Source organism: Oryzias latipes, chromosome 9 (genome assembly GCF_053564925.1).
Source record: "Oryzias latipes strain Hd-rR chromosome 9, Olatipes_Hd-rR_3.1".
In the NCBI taxonomy this organism is placed as follows: domain Eukaryota; kingdom Metazoa; phylum Chordata; class Actinopteri; order Beloniformes; family Adrianichthyidae; genus Oryzias; species Oryzias latipes.
This window is the reverse complement of record NC_136245.1, coordinates 4,034,815-4,051,080: the sequence shown is the minus strand read 5'-3', so window position 1 is coordinate 4,051,080 and position 16,266 is coordinate 4,034,815. Positions and strand designations below refer to the sequence as shown.

General features: G+C 41.0%; 1 protein-coding gene across 3 annotated transcripts in view; it reads right to left on the bottom strand.

Annotated features, from left to right (window-relative positions):
- The window catches only part of prdm6 (PR domain containing 6), a 102,530-nt gene that overhangs the window by 82,522 nt on the left and 3,742 nt on the right, over nucleotides 1–16,266 (bottom strand). For all 3 annotated transcript variants that reach the window (XR_013657912.1, XM_023958809.2, XM_078952148.1), the window contains exons 3-4: nucleotides 7,323–7,471; nucleotides 4,613–4,771 (exon numbers count right to left, since the gene is read on the bottom strand). Coding sequence is in view for 2 of the 3 variants with exons in the window: in XM_023958809.2 (XP_023814577.1) it covers nucleotides 4,613–4,771; nucleotides 7,323–7,471 (308 nt within the window). In the remaining variant the exon portion in view is untranslated. The remainder of the gene's footprint in view (nucleotides 1–4,612; nucleotides 4,772–7,322; nucleotides 7,472–16,266) is intronic.

Genomic DNA, 16,266 nt, shown 5'->3' with positions numbered 1-16,266 from the left:
ACCCACAGACATCAAATAATGAGATCAGTCAAGAAAACACATCAGAGACCACAAACATGGAGGAAGCCTGCAGGGAGAGAAGCCGCAGCGGGATGATGGACATGCCGGCAAACACACGCCGACAAAGAAAATACTCCATAAAGCAAAAATCCGGGACGCTGTCATGAGCTGGGAATCCTCCTGACTCCCATCAGCTTCCCACTCGGACTAAATGTTTTCCCCTCAAACCGCTCTGAAGTTCTGCTGTTGTTTTCCTGCCCCACATCTGAATTCTTCAGGAAAAAAAAAAAAAGTCTCCTGCAAGGTCGGAGCTGAGCAGCATGACGCCACGTCTGCTTTGGCTGTTCAGACCCAGAGGAGGCTGGGTCCAAACCAGGCATGGAACATGCCAACAGGCAGCCAAATCAGTCCACTCTCTGAAAGAACCTTGTTTCCTGAGGCAGAATTCTGCAGATTAATCAGATTCTGACACTCATCTTAAGTTCCTGACTAAAGGAACAAAAGATGAGTGTCCTGACAATTGTCCTGAGAATTTCCACTGTTCGTTTTTTTTTTAGCATCTTATTGAGCTCTATAAGAAATGATGTTTAAATAACTGTTTTTTCATGTCACAGATATGCTGACGACGCTCTGCTTTACGAACTTTTGTCACCAAACCCCCACGTTCCATTAGACTGTCTCTGCTGCTGCTTAGAGCAGATACATTCCTGCAAACAGACAAACTCCCTTCAGTTCAGCAAAACAGAGACAGAAATAAAAGGACAAAATCAAAGGAAACAGCAGGGCTGTCTGGTCAGATGTACTATATACTTGGGGATGGCTGCTTTATACTACATCTGACCGGTTTAGTGTCACACGATATTTTCACGGACAAGGATAAAATGTACATCCAAATTTTTATAGGAACCATTCAAATGTGATACAGATTTTCTCTTAACCTATAACTGCCAAAGTGGAAGCTAAAAAAGCAGACGTCAACTTCAGCCTCGTCCAACTTTCTAGGTGCAACGGATAAATCCAAAAACAAAGGACACTGAACACCTAACATCTAAAATGTATTGGCCGCCTTAAGAAAGTAGGGGACGTATTTTCAACAAGTGACTGAGGTCATTTGCTTCCTATAAAATCATATTAAAAATAAACATTTAAGTTTTTGTTCTCTGCAGACTGGTACCAAATGTCCCATGGACCTGTACCCGTTTGTGTCCCGAGTGATGGGGACCATCACTTTCTTCTACGTGGCAGCAACACAGACACTGCTATACATGAACCTATGCAGCATTACATTAGCAGTTGTCTGACTGGATGGAACAGATCATAATAATAGAAGTTTAATGTTTAGTACAGAGCAAGTCCCTTTGTGCTCCAGAGCCCACCAATGTGAAGAAATGTGTTTCTCCTCCACGTGAATTACCCCACTGGTGGAGGGATACCCAGCCCAAGTTGCTACAGCTCCCCCTTAAAAAGCCAAGTTTGGACACCACCACAGCTCCAAATGCCCCAACCGCTGGAGCAATAGAGAGGAGGCAGAGGGGTAAGGGAAGAATTTGAAATGGTAAAAAAAAGGAAACAAAGAAACTGGAAAAGGTAGGAACTATGATGGTCAACGGAAACAAGGGCAATTCAGTGCAGGGGTCTCATCACACTTGAGCTCCTTTTCCAACAGCTTTTCTGATTCTCTTTGCTTGAATCCCATCATTTTGTCCTGCTTTGAAATACTGAAATCCTTCTCGGCTCCGCCCACCCCCAATGCCTGCAGCCTTGATTGAAACTGGCCCTTCCTGGATTCCATAGACAACATGAGACTAGCCTCCCAGATCGGCTGCAGGAGACGCATCTCCTCCTGTTTTAGGAGGTGTCGATAGGTGAGTTTAACAGCCAGTGAGCTTTAATAGGACCTGTGTGTGACTTTGCTTCATCAATGGAACTAATGAGCCAATAATGTGCCAATGGCTGGGGGGGCGGCTTATTGAATCACAAATCCTCCAAAGTTGGAAAGATCTGGTAGTCGGTCTAAAAGCCCTGGGGAGTGGGGGGGGGGGGGGGGGCACAGTGTCTCTGAAAGATTGTGCAAACACAGCCTCATCCTATGATGGGATTAATGACTGGAAGACAAAATCTATGCAACAAAAGACGGATTTTTATAATCCGTTTGGAAGCATTTGGAAAAAAAGCTGAACCTTAAGGAAAAAGAGGCCTTCAGTGGAGCTGCTCTTATCCATTTGGGGCTTTGAACATTTTCTCAAAAGCTCATTTTCTGACATGATAACCAGCGTCCAACTCTGTTGGGACCCTTCAGGCTGAATGAAAACTTGTATTTCTGTTTAATCTTTACTGTCATCTTTACACATTATGTTAAACCAAACTTCAGAACTATCACTTCCAAACTCTTGAGTTGAGTGTACGTCTGCTTATTTGATTTTGGATTCTGTGTTTCAGAGCACTGGTCCTGTAGAAAATGTATGTTTTAATATTGTATTCTTCATTATGTTACAGCTTTTCAGTTCTTTCCATACAGTCCCCAATTCCCGGGCCGCAGACCGGTACCGGGACATTTGGTATCAAGCCTTGGAAAGAAATAACCCCACCAACATTTTTCCATTTTATTTAAAATCTGATTCTGCAGGAAGTTTTATTTTGAAAAACTATTGGATGGTCTCAGCTGCACTCACTTTCCCGTGTTGAGAATCCATCGGCTACTTAATTAAAGCGACGGCGCCGGGCGCTAAATTGAAACCCCCACGCTCGCAAAGTTAACAAAACACAAACGTATTTAGAAAGTTTATTTTAGAAGAAAAGATCCAAAGAGGAACCAGAAGAAGAGGCCTTAACTTCAAAATAAAAGAAAGCTGCATTTAACAGACAAAAACCAGGATCCCACAAACCATAATACCTTATTTATTAATACCAGGGGGAAATTGTATTAACAGCAGAGCAACAAATGTCTAGATGGTCAGATAACAAAAAAAGAGAAAAAGCTATTTTCAATACAGTGCAGTGCAAACAGAATTTTAACCTTCCTTTAAAAACTAATAATTAATTCTGATTATTATTGTAATATTCAGCAACAGGCTGTGTAGAGTTAAGTAGATGCTGCTAATTAAGTTGCTCAAACAGCAGATTTGTGTTTAAGATTAGGTTTAGCAAATACCAGTTTTAGTGACTGTTTGTTCTGTCGTTGTTTGTTTCTGTCTTGTTTGTTGCTCCTTAAAGTCAGACGAGGCTGAAGTTGGCGTCTGATTGTTTTAGTTTCCACTTTGACAGTTATATGTTAAGGAAAAACCTAGTCCACATTTGAATGGTTCCAATGAGGTCTAGAGCACAGATGAAGTTTAAAGCAGCTGCGGATATTTTGCAGAGGATTAAGATCAATTTAACCCTCAAAGTTTAGAGACACTGGAGGCTAAAAATAAATCAGACGCCATCTTCAGCCTCGTACAGGACGCTCTTTGGAAATACTGCCTGATGGGTAACTGGTCTGTGGCCTGGAAAAGTTGGAAACTTTTGTTTCAGAGAAGCTGCTGCAAACAGGAACAAAGTCAGAACCTGGATCCATGCTGACGGGTTGAAGGTTCAGCATCACCGTCTGTTTCTATGGAAACCCCCTGTGTGTTTGTGACCCGGCGACTTCTGCCGCTCCGACTGTCACCACCAAAGTCCTCCTCTTCAAACTCACTTGGACTTGTGATCCCTCTCCTTGCTCTCCTCCTCCGCCCGCGGTCAGCGACTCAGAGACTGATGTCCCGTCACCGCTGGCTGACTGACCTTTAACGGCTCGGCCGCAGGGGACTCATCCGTCTCCCTGCCCGTCTCCCAGCAGCCTTTGCTCCCTCTCCTCTGCTTCTGCGATGCTAATGCCGCCGTCTGTGAGCGCTACATTGACCGTCTCCTGCCAGCGTATGTAAATACTCCCAGCTCTGATCAATGGGTGAAGAGGTGACAAGCCGCATGCCGCCGCCGCCGCACAGCACGGACGCAGTAAAAGCCGGACTCGCGGCGGCGGAAACGCTAGCAGAACAAAAGTTTAAGCCACCCATCGCAATTTTTATGTCTGAGGATTTGGAAAAAACGTGCACAGCCAACCCCGCCTTGTGGATACTGTCACCATGACAACCAGGTGCAGCAGGACTCAAACAATACGAGCACAGCCATTCAAAAAAATGTGTTAGTCCTGAAAAGTGGACAGATACAAATAATGTTCAAACTTTTTGCAGCATTCTGCAAATATCAGAGCATTATTATCAATATTTTCATAAAGTAACTTTGAGCACGAAAGCAAGCTCCTTTGTTTTTCTTTCAGTGTTGTCATGAAATAGTTCTCTAAACATTTCTATACTTATTGAGATTTTTGAGATTTTAAAAGCAAAAAAATAAAGAAGTGAAGAAAAGGAAAATTTAATAAATAAATAAAATAAAAGCAAAAGATATTTAATAAATAAAAAACATTCATACAAAAATTAGGAATAGTGCAAAGTTTATTACCAGACAATAAACAGATCTGACTTAAAAAATCAATCATTCGTACTCTGTCATCTATGTGATCTCAGCCTCGTGCACGCCCGCACGTGCACAAAGCCAGTCTACTGACCAAACGATGACCCCCCCTCCTCACCTCCCACAGGTGCCGGGTGTTCCTGCCAGCTCCAGACTGTAGCTTGTCCAGAGTCAGCGGCACGCCCTGAAACGGGCCGATCCAGGTTCCCTGGGGGATCCTCTGGGAGGCGCAGATGCCGTAACCCAGACCGGGAACCGTGCTCGTGCACAGACACACCTGTACACACAGTGCACACAGTTAGGTAACATCCACACAAACACAAAAGCACAACAGTAAGAACATTCCATCAGGGCTGATGGTTATTTTACTGAAGAAATAAAGACACGTTGAACCTTTTGGGGTTACTGTGATGGAATTCAGCTTCAGAAGTTTAACTTCCAGGTTGTTAAACAAAGTTTTATTTTCTCAACTATTACATTTAACATGCTTAAAATGATGGATTTATAATAAAATAAATGATATTAAATGTAAATAGTTTTTTTTTAATCAGATTTTTTACTAACATTATTTGTCCTTTGGTTGTAAATTGGTGCTTTACGAAGGATTCCAAACTGATCAGCCTCAATGGAAATGTGGAGGTCATAACAAATTGACTTAAATGCAGCTCAAACTACAATAATTCACAATAATTCAAGCTTGTAATCTTTGACTCTTTGGCTGAGGTGACCAGGTCGCTGTTTCTATCGCACTTTTCAAATTTTACATTAAAGAACAGAAATGGCAAAAATTAGGAAAATATTTCTCCCAGAAACATCTGGAATGAAGCAAGAACTGGAAACTTGCGTGATCAAAACACCATATATTGGCCTCATATTTGAACATTAACAGATACCATAATTGTATTAGTTTGTTTCCTTAGTTGGGGTTTCACAATCTCTTCTTCATTTTCCCTTTCCACTTTAGCCGAAATGTCTTTATCGCCCCCTGCTGACCATCGGGTGTATTTCTCCGTGTTTGTTTTTGGCCATTCCAAAGGCAAATGTGTTTTTGGTGTTTTTAACATGTTCTTGTGGCATTTTTCTGATGATGGAGGACATGTTTAAAAATAACTAAGATTAAAACTTTTAAGTATTAATGTATTCGAATCATTGTGAATCAGGAGCAGACAAAAAAATGCTGTTGGAAAAAGATGGGAGCAGTGAAGTAGAAACCACAGGCAGGCCATAAGCTCCCTGCTCTGCTCCGTTCTGATGCATCCACTGTCAGACAAATATATCAATGTACGTCTTTGTTTTCCTCGCTGAGCTGGAATCTGGATCTAAACTGTACGGCTAGATAGCTCCGATATTGCTCACCATTTTTCTTACACCGCTATTGTTAGGTTGGGTTTGTGGGTGGCTGTAAGCTAGTGGGACAGACTGTGAACAGATGGGCAGACGGGCTTACTCCACCCACTCATAGGTGAATTTCTAATGAACTTCTGCCGCTCCGCAGAACCTGTTCTAGAAAATGACAGTTTGTTTTTTTGGGCTAAAAATGTCATCATCCTAATTAAAAGACCGCTGGGAACGCTTCAAGAAAAAAATCAAAAGATGATCGGAGAGGGTCTTTAAGAATGCATCAGACTTTACTTTTTTCCTGAAAATTCAGATGATTTCTCCTTAAAAATAGATTTTAAGAAGGAACTTTTCCCTCCCTTCTACCAGTTTTCATGTCTACAGTCACATTTGTTTTGTGTGTAAGTGTGTCTATCTCTGCAGAGGGACACGTCTTTTCACATTTCTGCACAATCCTTCAGGTTGTTGTTTATTTAAATAGTAAGATTAATTCATGCTAATGCCTTATAATTAGGATTTGTTGGCGGTTTAATAAGAGTCACTGAAAAATAGGCAACAGGCGCAAACAGCAGCATTTAAATCAGGATTTGGTTAAACCATAATGTAAACCAACGCACTACAAAGTGGAGAAAGAACGCAATGGTTGGGGCGCTTCTGAAACAAATAAAAAGGTCATCAGCTCCTAAAAGGGTCTGATGTTTATTAAGTAGGAAGTGCACTGAGACCTCTGTCACACCATGGTGCTCAGACCACTGTGATGCATTCTGCAGGTGGTGATGAAGGCAAACTATGCCCGCACAAGAAGGAGTTCAGCCAGAGGTGAAGGCTCTCATCCCAGCGGCCTCAAAGGTTTGGAGAGGAAGAAATAAAGGGAGGACTTCGCACAAAAGAAACGTCCAAGACAAAAATTTGACTTTAGCAAAGAGGAGAAGACCTGATTAATGTCAGCTTTAATCTCCATCACTGCTCCACATCTGCCCTGAACTCGTCCAGAAACTCCTAGATTGCATTTATGCAAAAACATTTGTCTGAAAAGGGGTTTCTTCTGGCATTCCAAAGTTCTTACATGAACAAAAAAGATGCACCATTGTGGATCTAGCCCTCCTCTCCAAAACAACGACAGCAGACTGTTGTTTCTGCATCAAACACACTTATGGTTTATTACTCAAAGTCAAATTTTGTCCGTTAACAGACTCTTCCTGGTTAGTAAATGTGTACCTCCAGTTTTTGGCGTGTGATATCTAGTTTAAACACGTGTATACACACGTAAACAAATGATGCTCCAGGTCATTAAAAATGTAGAATTTAATGGTTAGAACTTTCCTTTTTGACATGGAGCTCAAAAAAGCAGAAATAGAATTTCAAATGTTTTTTGCTGTAGCTGCAGTTTGAAGCCATTTGGGTGAACTTTACAGTTTTAGCCACTAGGAGTCCCACTATTAACTACTCTGCTGCTGCAACGGGCAGACAAATGGACCAGGAGGAGTCACCTCTCTAGGAAGGTCTCTGAGCCAATCAGGGACGTCCGGCAGGGTGACGGGCGCCGCCGTGCTGCTGGTGCCAACGAGGCGGCGCAGGGAGTGTAGCGGGCCGTGCATCGGACACTCTCCGTTCCTGTTGTCGGCACACATGTCACAGCCTGGTGACGGAGAGCAGATCTGTGAGAGGGCAACTCAGAAAGTCTGAGAGACAGAACCTTCAAACAAAAAACGTGGACGGGTCAGCAGGTCTGTGAAGACTCTAACTCATACTGGTTGATCCTGTTGAAGTAGGAGGTCAAGGTCATGTCGTGTCACACAGCCACTATGTACAATTTGTCCATATTGAACGGAAGAAAATTGGTCATACGTGGACAAAGTGAGAGAAGTTGAGGTCTTAACGTGAAATTTTCACAGATTTTTCACAAATGAACCTCGTTAAACCACTGAAAAAGTCCAAATAAACCATGCAAAGAACACGTAAATCAACATGGAAAGTGAACCGTGCGTGATTGTTGCGCTGTTTATATGCAATTCATAAGTGATTTGTACATCAGTTATGTAATTTGAACATAATATGTGCGCCGTATGCATGATATAAAAGTTATACATTGGTGGTATAGATGCATGAAAAGTCCATTAAACAAACGTGGAGCGGTTATGGAAAGCCACAAATTTACGTATCTCGCAAAAATCATGCACAATTGCATAAGATTTACATAATAAATGCGCATAAACTATGTAAAATACGCGTAAACTGCGTGATTCTCAACCAACCAAAATTTTGAACAGCTGAAAACTGAATTCACGTAAAGACCCGTCAGGCAAAAACCTCGACAGACATCTGCAGACATCAACGAACGCAACAAACACTTTACATGTATCACGAAATAATGACATTTCAGACGTGGAAAATGCACAAAAAGTACATAGTGGCTGTGTTACACCGCCTTAAAGAGCAATCATCTGGTAAGGGTTCTCTGCTATCAATGATGACCTTTCACCTTTGCTCCTAGAGGTTCACCAGCAAAGATTTCAGGTGGAACAAACAAACATCAGGAGGCAGCTTTGGTACAAAACTCACTAAGATTATTAGACTCTTTGCAGATGATCGCTTATATATTTATGAACTTGGTGTCATTTTAACCTAAAACATTTGTAAAAATAAAAACGTAAAATTCTAATGCAGACTTGAAATAATTCAAAAGCCTGAGAGCTGACGAAGTTCATCAATGATTCAGCCGATAACAGAGTTTTTAGAGAATGTCTGGAAGTGGAGACAAATACCACAAAGAGCAAAATGTTTGATGAAGTCATGAGGTTCAAAAGAAAAGTAAAGACGCTTCAAAATCTAAATATTGTTACAAAGCTGAGAAAAGTGGTAAAAGCAGGTGTAACACTAGAGATAGTGGGGCTTGAACCCACGCCAATGAAAAGCGTGTTGAGGTGTTTTTGACATTTTTCTGATAATGGAGGACATTTATTAAAAAAATTAAGTTTAAAATGATATTTCTGAGTATTTCCTTCTTCAAATCATGGTGAATCAGGAGCACCTGAAAATATACGGTTTTGAAAAAGATCCATTTGATGTGCAATAGTGGTGATCAATATTGCCATGACGATATAACTAGCGATACATAATAATAATAATAATAAATTTTATTTCAAGCGCCTTTCAAGTCACCCAAGGTCTCTGTACAAGGTTAAAATAAGAAAAACAGAATAAAACATCCACATGAACAAATGAACAAATAGCAAAACAACCAAAAACACCTTTTCTATTTCACTGGATCAGTTTAATTTAAATAAGAGTCAAAATTAAATTACACTCCAAATGACCCTGGTCTACATAGGAGGTGAACATAAAAGGGCTCCATCCAATTGGTCAAATCGGATGGAGAAATCAAAGAAAGGGATTTCTTTGATTTGTTCAATAATTCAAGCTGCTATAAAATTGTTTTAGCACATTTAAGGGGACCATTTATCTTTTGCGATATGGGTAATGCACAGCTTGATATCGCAATAACGATAAATTTGCAATATAAAATTTGCAGGTCTACCAGGAGGCATTTTAAAATCTAAATATAGAGGTGAAAGTGACCAATGTGTGCTAAGCTGGAATAAGTTTGATTTTTCCAGGTTTGATCAAGTTCTTAGATCAAAGTTTTTATGGGGTTTGAAAAACTTCCAGGAACAGAGAAGACAGAAAAGAGCAAAAGTAAAGGTATGAGGCAGCTGTGGGGCAGTCTTCAGGTTGACCCCCGATTGCTTACAGGTTAAGTTCCCACCTTGCCTGCCTTTGTGCTAAAGTGTTGGAGACACAGAACCCCACCTTGGTCCTGGTACGCTTGACCAGAATGCTTGAAATCAAGTGTCAAGTTCTAGGCGTGTATGTTTTCTAAATATTTCTGATCATCGGATTGTTGTTTTTGACTTGTTCTTATCTGAAGCCTCTTTCAGGAAGCATTGACGGTTTTCATTTTAGTTTTCTGTACCTGTATTTTTTGACCTCCGTGTGATCAATCTGCTGCTTCAACGGCGTGATTCTTCACCGCATCAGCTGAACCCTGAGCTTAGCTTTTTCTTTCTTTCCTCAGAATCCGTTCAAACCTTTGCAAAACGTTATCGTCCCTCAAACTCAAAGAAAAACTGAAAGTGAAGGGAAAAAAGTTTCTGTTTCCACGCTGAAGTCCAACTTCTGTGTTTTTCCAGACTAAATGTGGCGAGAAGCGTATTGCTGGGAATTAGCGAGCGTCAACATTTACTCAGAGATGCAGTCTGACAGTAATGGATGTTAATTGACTGCAGCAACATAATAGAGATTATTATCGGGCCGGAAAACTCCCACAGGCTGAGCGGGAACGGACGCTAACAGGGTTTTTCTGACTTTCCCAAAATAAGAGGGTGATAGCTACTTTTACAGCATGATGGATTAATGAACATTAAAGCACATTATGGTCGTTTATGAAGTAGCAAAACCAGAAAAGCAGCAAATGAAGCAGATAAAGCAAACAAAGCAAATGAAGCAAACGAAGCAAATGAAGCAGATGAGGCAGATGCCACTAATGCATGGAAGATGACTGAAGAAGAGAAGGATTTTCTGTGGCTCCTCCAGCAGAGACCACGTCAAAAACTACAACTACAAAACTACACACACCCCTGCAAAAACAGTAACACATCACAGACACAAAACGAATAAAGAAACGCAGAAATCCACAAACGTGCGAGAACAGCAAAACGGAATATAACAAACACACAACTACACAATGCTGACATGGAAAACACATAACTATACACACCTGTGCTAGAACAGTTACACAGACACAAAAAGACACAAGAAACACACAACTACAAAAACCTGTAAGGTAACAGCAACACAAAATACACACTACTAAACACACCTGCGAGAGAGCAGCGACAAGAAACAGACAACTACACACACCATACACCTGTGAGAGAACATCAACACACAAAAGGCACACAACTACACACACCTGCATGAGAACAGCGACAAGAAACAGACAACTACACACACCATACACCTGTGAGAGAACATCTACACACAAAAAGCACACAACTACACACACCTGCAAGAGAACAGCGACAAGAAACAGACAACTACACACACCATACACCTGTGAGAGAACATCTACACACAAAAAGCACACAACTACACACACCTGCAAGAGAACAGCGACAAGAAACAGACAACTACACACACCATACACCTGTGAGAGAACATCAACACACAAAAAGCACACAACTAAACACACTTGCGAGGGAATAACAACATGGAACACAAAGCACACAACTACATACAGTACTGAGAGAACAGAAACATGTAAAACGCACAATTACACACACATGTGAGAGAACAGCAACAAAAAAAAACCACATAACTACGCACATCTGTGCTAGAGCAGCAACACAGAGACAAAAGGACACAAGAAACACAACAACACAAACCTGTTTGGTAACAGCAACACAGAATACACAAAGCACACAACTACACACACCTGTGAGAGGAGCAACACAAAACAGAACTACAACCACATTTGAGAGAAAAGGAACATGTAATGCAAAAAATACAACTACTCTCACCTGTAAGAGAACAGAAACAAAAATCACAATTACACACACGACACACCTGTAAGAGAACAGCAACAACAAACTCAGAAAGCAAACAGCCAAAAACACTTCTGAGAGAACAACAACACAGAACACAAAACACACAATTATACACACCCGTGCTAGAAAAGCACACAAAACAGGTTCCGACTCACAAACACGTAAATAACACTGTATGACTCCACAAAAAAACGTCTTCACACTTATCCATGAACACGAAAACTTCTTAACACTACACAAAAATACACAAAACTGTCAAAATTGCTTTACAATCCCACAGAACAAAAAAAACAGCTGTACACACACAACACATAGAACTACTAGACACTATTCTTATTCAAAAACAATACGCACAGTTGCTTTATACCACACAATAATACACAACATACACAGAACTACTTAACACTTTTAAAAGGATACACACACTAAAAGGCGTATACTTATATAGCGCTTTTTTTACCTACAAGGCCCAAAGTCACAGTCACAGTCCCACACACATTCACACACTGATGGCGGCTCCGTTGCCAAACACAGGCGCCTGCCTACCACCAGAGGCAAGGTGGGGTTCGGTGTCTTGCCCAAGGACGCATCGACTCATGGGCGTGCAAGGTGGGAATTGAACCTGCAATATTACGATCATGGGTCGACCGCCCTACCGCTGCACCACAGCCACCCCTAACATTTGCATACAGTACACAAAACTGCTTCACAAGCACAAATAATACAAAAAAACTTTATAACACAGAAGTTACACAAAACATATTCACTTTCACACACAACACAAATGACTGCTGCACACTCTCAACTGATACACACAGCGGCTTCACTCACTCACACACAAACCTATCACACAAAGTGTCTCTACACTTACAAAAAATACACAAAACTGCTCTATTAATGTACACAATGCACAAATTTGCTTTAAACCTCTGACACACTATAGAGCCAATGCTCACACACAAACTGAAATTTGTTTCAGATTGCACAAAGTACACAAAGCTTCTTCACACTCACATTTAAACACAAAACTGCCTCACACTGACACATAGACACACAAAAACGGCTTTGCACTTTCTAATACCTAATGACTTCACACTTAAAAAAAGACACACAAAGATGCTCTAATTCACTGTAACACACGATTTACTAAACTGCTTTAAACGTACACATAATACACAAAAATGCCACTCACACATAATATACACACAATGGTTTCCCACACACACAATCATCGAAACGGTATCTCCCTGTGACACAAAAACACAAAAATGCTTTACACTCACACACAATGTAAACTGCATTAAAGTACAGAAAGTACACAAAGCATCGTCATAGTCACACCTGAACACAAAACTGCTTCACATTCACAAAATGATACACAAAACTGTGTCTTACTCACAAAAAGGATCCTTTGCTTTGGTTGGTAATATAAGAGATTAACACATTTAATGTCACCGAAGTTTTAACCAAGAAAACCTGTCTGCTGGTGGAGCTGTGCTGGAGCGTCCGCCACTCTCTCATGTCTGCTGGAACATCAGGCTTCATGGTCAACACGTGCATGAGAATCACACGTGCATCATGGGCTCTAACCACAAATGAATCCGAATGGAATTTATGAAATTCTGTTCCTCTCTGGCCCTGAGAAAGACTGGCGACCCGTCCAGGATGTCCCCTGCCTTCGCCCACGAGTGGCCAGGATAGGCTCCAGCAGCCCAGTGACCCCGATAGGGACACAACGGGTTTAGAAGATCCGGTTCCGGTTCCGGGTTATACAGCAGGACGCGTGGCGTGCCTCTCTGCGAATACAACTATCTTCAAATTACTTAAAAAGTTGATTTTTCTCCAAAAAAGAGAGCTGACCATGCCCCCGAAGAAACCCCAGGAATATGAAGATCTCAAAAAGTCTCTTGACATTATTCAAGAAAAACTGAAAAGTTTTATGGATCAAGTGTCGGCTAAGCTAACACCGCTCTGGGATATGATGGAAGAGTTCCGAAGATTTCGGGCTCAAAACGAGCAGCGAGAAAACCGGGTCGAGATTCTGGAGAGAAGACTGGACGATGTGGAACAGCAAGTAAGGATGAATAATGTCATTCTCACTGGAGTACCAATCAAGCCTCGAGCGAAACTGACAGCAGGAGCAAGCACTGCTAATGCTAGCGCTAGCGTAGCTAGCAGTTCTAATACGGAGTTTGGTGCAGCGACGCTGGAACAGCAAATACATTCATTTCTCACATCTAAAGGGATTTCCCTGGATCTCAATACCATGGAGACCTGCCACCTGCTCCCCAGGAGAAAGGAGACGGATAAACCAGCGATCCTCATCAGGTTTGTGAATCACAAACACAAGCTAGCTCTGATGAATCAACGCAAAAATCTCAGAGGATCTGCTGTTTATCTGAACGACCATCTGACAAGAAGGAATGCTGAAATCTCAAAACATGCACGGCTTCTCAGGAAGTGTAAGCAGATTGAGAACACTTGGGTTAAAGGCTGCAGGATTCACGTCAAACCACTCGGTCCAGAGTACCGGGCCAAGGTTCTGGTCGTGAACACCATGAAGGACTTTGAGAAGTGCTTGATTACGGTTGTCTGAAACAACGTGGAGTAATAAATCAAAAAGCCAAATAATTTCAAGAAATATGACACCTGGATTCCTCACTTTCTCTGTATTTCTGACGTAACCTGAATAACAGCAGAGTTCTGACCTGCAGACAACTTGACCTCAACATTCACCGCAGCTGATATCAGCTGAAGAAGGATATGGACCTGAATCTAATGTCTGCAGACATAACATGGAAGAAAACTATTAACTGTTTAAACCAAGAAAATCGGCTGTTATCAGTAAAAGAAGAAATGCCAACCTTGGACAATTCGACAGTTTATGGACCCTTTTTATTTTTCCCCTACAGCATTACTTTATTATATAAAAAAAATAAAATAAAAATACCAAAAAAAATATAAAAAGAGTAAAACAAATGATTAATCACTTTTGAAAATTGTTAAATTGATTGACTTTTGATGATATTACTTCACTAGCCCCTAAAATTGATAAATTGATTCAAAAATCTTTCCTAATGTAGCATAACTTTGCACATGTTTTTAACTTTTGATACTTGATGAAATTTTGCTATGAAAATTCCTGAAACAGTGTTGTGTCTATTTTACTGATATAGTATTATGTTTTAAAGCATATGAATGACTTTTAAAAGCAACATAATTTGCATATATTCCAGATGTTGCATTTGCCATGTTGATTTCTAAAATAGTTATTTTTGACGTAGTACTTAAGTAATTCATCTTTGGCAAGTGCTTTATTGATACCTTATGATTGTTAATTCTGTCTGATAAAACCTAGGAACCGGATATTGATAAATCATGTAATAAAATGGTTATAGTATAACGGGGTGGGATTATATAAGTTCACTTCCTTCCACTCCCTTTCAAGCAATATTTATTAATTATGTCTAATTATCCTAAGTTTGATTAGTTACTGTATGAATGTATAACTGATGATTATATTGTTTTTGTGTATTATTTCTATTTTGATTGCTTGAAATAAACCATTTCAAATCAAATCAAATCAAAAGAAGATGATGAATGAATGAATGAATGAATGAATGAATGAATGAACGAACGAACGAACGAACGAACGAACGAACGAACGAACGGAGGGACGAACGAACGGACGAACGAACGAACGAACGAACAAATGAATATTCCTCTCTGTATGTTTGATTAGTGCATGCTTTTGTTGTTCCGTGCCGAAAGCTTTAGACCTTCAGTCGAGCCGATAAAATACTTGTCTGTCGGGAATCCTAGAGCCAGGACAGAATCAGGATATTGTCAAGACAGAATTAGGACAGTATTGAGACATAGTCATGTTAGAGTCAGGACAGAGACAGGACAGAACCACGACACAATCAGGAGAGAATCAGCACAGACTCAGAACAGACTCAGGACAGTCAGGACAGACATGGGACAGAGCCAGGACAGAGTCAGGACAGACTCAAGACAGAGTCAGGACAGTAAGGACAGAGTCATGGCAGAGTAAGGACAAAATCAGGACAGAGTCGTGACAGAATCAGGCAAGAATCAGGACATTCGGGACAGAATCAAGACTGTAAGGGCAGAGTCAGGACAATCAGGAGAGTTTCAGGACATAATCGGGACAGTCAGGACAGACATGGGACAGAACAAGGACAGTCAGGACCAAGTCAGGACAGAATCAGGGCCGATTCAGGACAGAGTTTGGCGCATGAGTCCACAAACCCTTTTCAGATTCAGGGAAAGTGTGAGTCAGTGGCGCCGCGGCGTTTGTATCGTTTGCTCAGACCGATAGCGGCTCCGGCTGCGCACACGTCCAGATTCCTGCCAGCATTTATCCGGATCTTAACGTCTGACTATGTCCTACGGCTGCTTCGCTCAGAGAGGCTGCAGAACTGACGGGAAGTTCTGACCCTACCAACCAACCTCTGAAAAGTCTTTTTCCTTTAACATAAAATCAGAAGCTGCGTCTGGCGCTTCACTTCACACCTTTCTACAGTGTTGGTTTCTCTCAACTGAGCTGCTACAGACAAAGATAAAAAGATTTTCTTTTTTAGGAATTTTTGGGTGAAGTTATTCTGTCTGGATCTGAGCCGGATCAGCTGGAAGCCGTCAGAATCTTCATGACACAAACACTTCAAGAACCCTTCAATCTTCAGGTCAATTATTACAAAGTTTTACATGTCCTTGATGTCTATTGAACAGTTATTATTGTTAAAAAACATAGTTGTATTATATTTTAAAAGCTTTTTAATTATTGAATCAATAAAACAAATAGCAA